Genomic DNA, 4,046 nt, shown 5'->3' on the forward strand with positions numbered 1-4,046 from the left:
GGTGGATGTTAAAGGTCACATGGCCACTATTTAAGCGATTGCACTCCTATATTATCAAGTAATTTCATAGATTTCATAGAATTTACAGTGCAGAAGGAGGCCATTCGGCCCATCGAGTCTGCACCGGGTCTTGGAAATGTATTTATCATTTATTGGTCATTTATTGTCCTTGTCGTGTCTGGGATTTTGCTGCGCACTAATTGGCTGCTGCATTTGTCCCATGACTGCTTCTCATAAGGCCATAAGACATAGGAGCAGAATTAATTAGGCCACTCGGACCACCGAGTCTGCTCCGTCATTCAATCATGGCTGATATTTTTCTCATCCCCTCTCATTCTCCTGCCTTCTCCCCTTAACCCCTAAACTGTCAAAAGTAATTTATTGTCTGTAAGGAGCATTGGCAAGTCCTGACGATGTGACAGGGGCTATCAAAATGCATTTTTTCCATAAAGTACAAGTCTGACTATAACTTCTTTCTTCACCCCTTTGCCCTCCACTGGGAACATCTTTGTCCTAGTCACTGGCAGGACGTTTTGAAGTTATAATGAACCTTTCCTCAAACACCGGTTCAACTGGACGATTTGGTCCAGTTCTGGCCACCCAGCTTTTGGAAAATTGTGACGGTTTCAGAGAGGGTGCAGCAAAAATTCACAGGAATTATTCCAGGACCTCAGCTATGGGGATAGTTTGGCGAAGCTGTTGCTGTCTGCCTCAGAAAAGGTAAGGTTGAGAGGAGATTTGACAGGAGTTATTCAAAAGTGTAGATTGACTTGTTCTTAATCCAGGACAAAAGTACGGCACAACATCGTGGGCCGAAGGGCCTGTTCGGTGCTGTATTTTCTATGTATGTACATGTAAAATCATGAGAGATCTGGGCAAAGATGATAAGGAGAAAATGCCACAGGCAGAAGAGCTGAGAACCAAAGGACCAATTAGCTAAAAAAAAACAGAGGCAACATGAGGAAAACCTTTAGTCATGCAGCGAGTGGCTAGGACCTAGAATCATAGAATTTACAGTGCAGGAGACCATCGAGTCTGCACTGGCCCTTGGAAACAACACCCTACGACGCAATGTACCGCCTGAGAGTGTGGTGGATGCAGATTCAGTCTGAGTTTTCAAAAGGGAAGAGATCAAGGCCAAGAGCTGGAAAATAAGATTAGAATAGTTAAATGCTCGGGGCAGCTAGGTGGTACAGTGGTTAGCACTGCAGCCTCACGGCACCGAGGTGCCAGGTTCGATCCCGGCTCTGGGTCACTGTCCGTGTGGAGTTTGCACATTCTCCCAGTGTTTGTGTGGGTTTCACCCCCACAACCCAAAGATGTGCAGGGTAGGTGGATTAGTCACGCTAAATTGCCACTTAATTGGAAAAAATAAATTGCGTGCATTAAATTTATTTTTTTTAAATGGGCTGAAGGGCCTCTTTCTGTGCTATAAAATCCAATGGTTAAACTATTGTTTGTAGAGAGTAGGCACAGGACCTATTAGTGTGAAGGGATTATAGGTTGAGTCAAGTTATGAACCTTCCCGCCTGGGGTAGGACTCGAACCCGCAGCTCTGGGTTCAGGGACAGTAACCATGGAGCCAGCCTCCAGAGCTCAGCTCCGGCTCCTCTTTAAATCTTCAGGTCACGCGTCACTGATCGCTCCGCCCCGAAACCATTACGTCACCCCACAACACACCGCGCTATTTGGCGTACACAATCCGTCCCCCTGACAACCGGCGGCCAATCGAGAGCCGCATGCAAAACAGCCGGTGTGGAAGACGTCACCGGCGACCAATGGGAGAGCTGTCCGGTGACATCATGGGCCTGGCAGACACATGGCCGAGGGTATATAAAGCAGCCGATCGGCGGCGAGCGGCAGAGAGCGCGGCAGCAGCGGAGGGAGATATTGAGTTTGGCGTCCAGCTGGGGGCCTTGTCCAAGCTCGGGGCTCCCCGTGAGCTCCGGCCAGGGATGGAAGCGCCTTTCTACCATGACGACAGCCTGAGCTTGGTCCGCAGCATGAAGAAGAGCCTGAGCCTGCCCGTCTCCGGCAGCGGCCTCAAGAACCAGCGGGAGCCCGAGGCGGCGCTCAACTCGCCCGACCTCAGCTTCCTCAAGCTGGCCTCGCCCGACCTCGAGCGCCTCATCATCCAGTCCAGCGGCCTAGTGACCACCAGCCCCGGCCCGACACCCGGCCTCTACACCCGGGGGGTGACGGACGAGCAGAACTCGTTCGCCGAGGGATTCGTCAAAGCGCTGGAGGATCTCCACAAACAGAACCAGCTGAGCGGCCCCAGCCCGGCGGCCGGGCCGGGCCCCGCTGCTCCCAGCCCCGCCGGCCTGCAGCACTCCGAGCCGCCCATCTACACCAACCTCAGCACCTACAGCGCGCCGGGGGCCGAGGCCGCGGGGCCCGGGCCTGCCCTCGGCTACAGCCCCGAGGCCGGGCCGGCCGCCTACCCGCCGGGGCTCGGCCAGCCGCTCTGCCCGCAGGCCCGGCTGCAGGCCCCGAAGGACGAGCCGCAGACCGTGCCCGACGTGTCGGGCCTGGGGGACAGCCCGCCGCTCTCCCCCATCGACATGGACACTCAGGAGCGGATCAAAGCCGAGAGGAAGCGGCTCCGGAACCGCATCGCCGCCTCCAAGTGTCGCAAGAGGAAGCTGGAGCGGATCTCCCGGCTGGAGGACAAGGTCAAGAACCTCAAGTGTCAGAACTCGGAGCTGGCGTCCACCGCCAGCCTGCTGAGGGAGCAGGTGGCCCAGCTCAAACAGAAGGTGCTAACCCATGTCAACAGTGGCTGCCAACTGCTGCTCTCTCCTCCGGTCCCTGCCTACTAGACACAGGGACAAGAGGCTGGTTCCAGTGCAGGACCCCCCCCCCCCTCCCCCCGGGCTCCACTGCAGGACCTTACCCCACCCCCTCCCCCCTGGGGCTCCAGTGCAGGACCTCACCACACCCCCTCCTCCCTGCGGCTCCAGTGCAGGAGCCCACCCCCCTCCTCCCTGGGGCTTCAGTGCAGACCTCACCCCACCCCCCTCCTCCCTGGGGCTCCAGTACAGGACATCACCGCCCTCCCTGGGGCTCCAGTGCAAAACATCATCCTCCACCCCCTGGGGCTCAGTGGAGGACATTACATCTCCTCCTCCCCCCCCCCCCCCCTGAGCTCCAGTGCAGGACATCCCCTCCCCCCCCCCCCCTCCTCCTCCTGGGACATTACTCAATGGACCTTGTCTCTGATCAGCTCTGTCAGAGAGAGAGAGAGCTCACAAACTCCAACTGCTCCCTAAGGGGCCCTGGGCAGTTCTGATGTGACTACCTTTTTCTTTGGACAGTAATTTGACTGACTTCAGTTGACCAAAAACCAAATGGTGCCAGTGTTGGGCCAACATTTGCTGCATGTCTGTGTCGACCTGTGATAGGTGTTCCTGCTGTTTGTGGAAAAGCTGCATGGATTGAGACCTGGCCTTAAACCATCTACAGACTCAAAACAAGTCGACTGCTCATTTTGTGCAGTGTTTGTGTTTCAATTCTGGTGCAAACTTTTTAAATAACTGTAAATAAGTGTCAATCTGTTACAACAATAGTGTTGGAATGTGTTTTTACCATTTGAAAGAAGCTCTATTTATATACAGTCGTGGGAACATTCTGAACGGACTTTGGTTGCTATACATTCCAATATGTATTGCCACAATGTGAGATTTAAATAAAAGTATTTTATGTCTAATACAATTTATTTTGCATTTATTGCTGTTTAGTAAGGCCCACAGCCTGACTTCAGATTTGATGGGAGGAGAGACTGGGTCACATGTTGATTGGTATATCCTGGTAGGAGCTGCTGGTGGTGACTTCAACATGTGGAATGGCCAGTGTATTTTATGTGTATATTTGCCCAAGTTTAGCTGTCATCATTTAAGGAAATGTACTGCACAGATATCTACACATTCCATTAGGAAGAATTCTGTGAAAGACGTGTTGTAGTTGCTGTGCAGAATGACGAAGGTGTCTTAACAGTTTGCTTCATCAGCCTTGCTGCCCTGCAGTTGGGTGTCAGCTGTGGTTCA

The 4,046-nt window shown here is 53.3% G+C and overlaps 1 protein-coding gene across 1 annotated transcript; it reads left to right on the plus strand.

Moving 5' to 3' along the window:
* Positions 1–1,862: 1,862 nt before the first annotated feature.
* On the plus strand, positions 1,863–2,890 carry LOC119953556 (transcription factor jun-D-like). Its single transcript, XM_038777942.1, has one exon. It carries the CDS (start codon positions 1,956–1,958, stop codon positions 2,820–2,822), a length of 867 nt encoding a protein of 288 aa, XP_038633870.1. The 5' UTR covers positions 1,863–1,955; the 3' UTR covers positions 2,823–2,890.
* Positions 2,891–4,046: the final 1,156 nt, after the last annotated feature.

Source organism: Scyliorhinus canicula, chromosome 18 (assembly GCF_902713615.1).
Source record: "Scyliorhinus canicula chromosome 18, sScyCan1.1, whole genome shotgun sequence".
Lineage (NCBI taxonomy): Eukaryota > Metazoa > Chordata > Chondrichthyes > Carcharhiniformes > Scyliorhinidae > Scyliorhinus > Scyliorhinus canicula.

Coding starts and splice junctions, on each gene's coding strand:
- LOC119953556 (XM_038777942.1), top strand. CDS start 1,956: ATGGAAGCGCCTTTCTACCATGACGACAGCCTGAGCTTGGTCCGCAGC.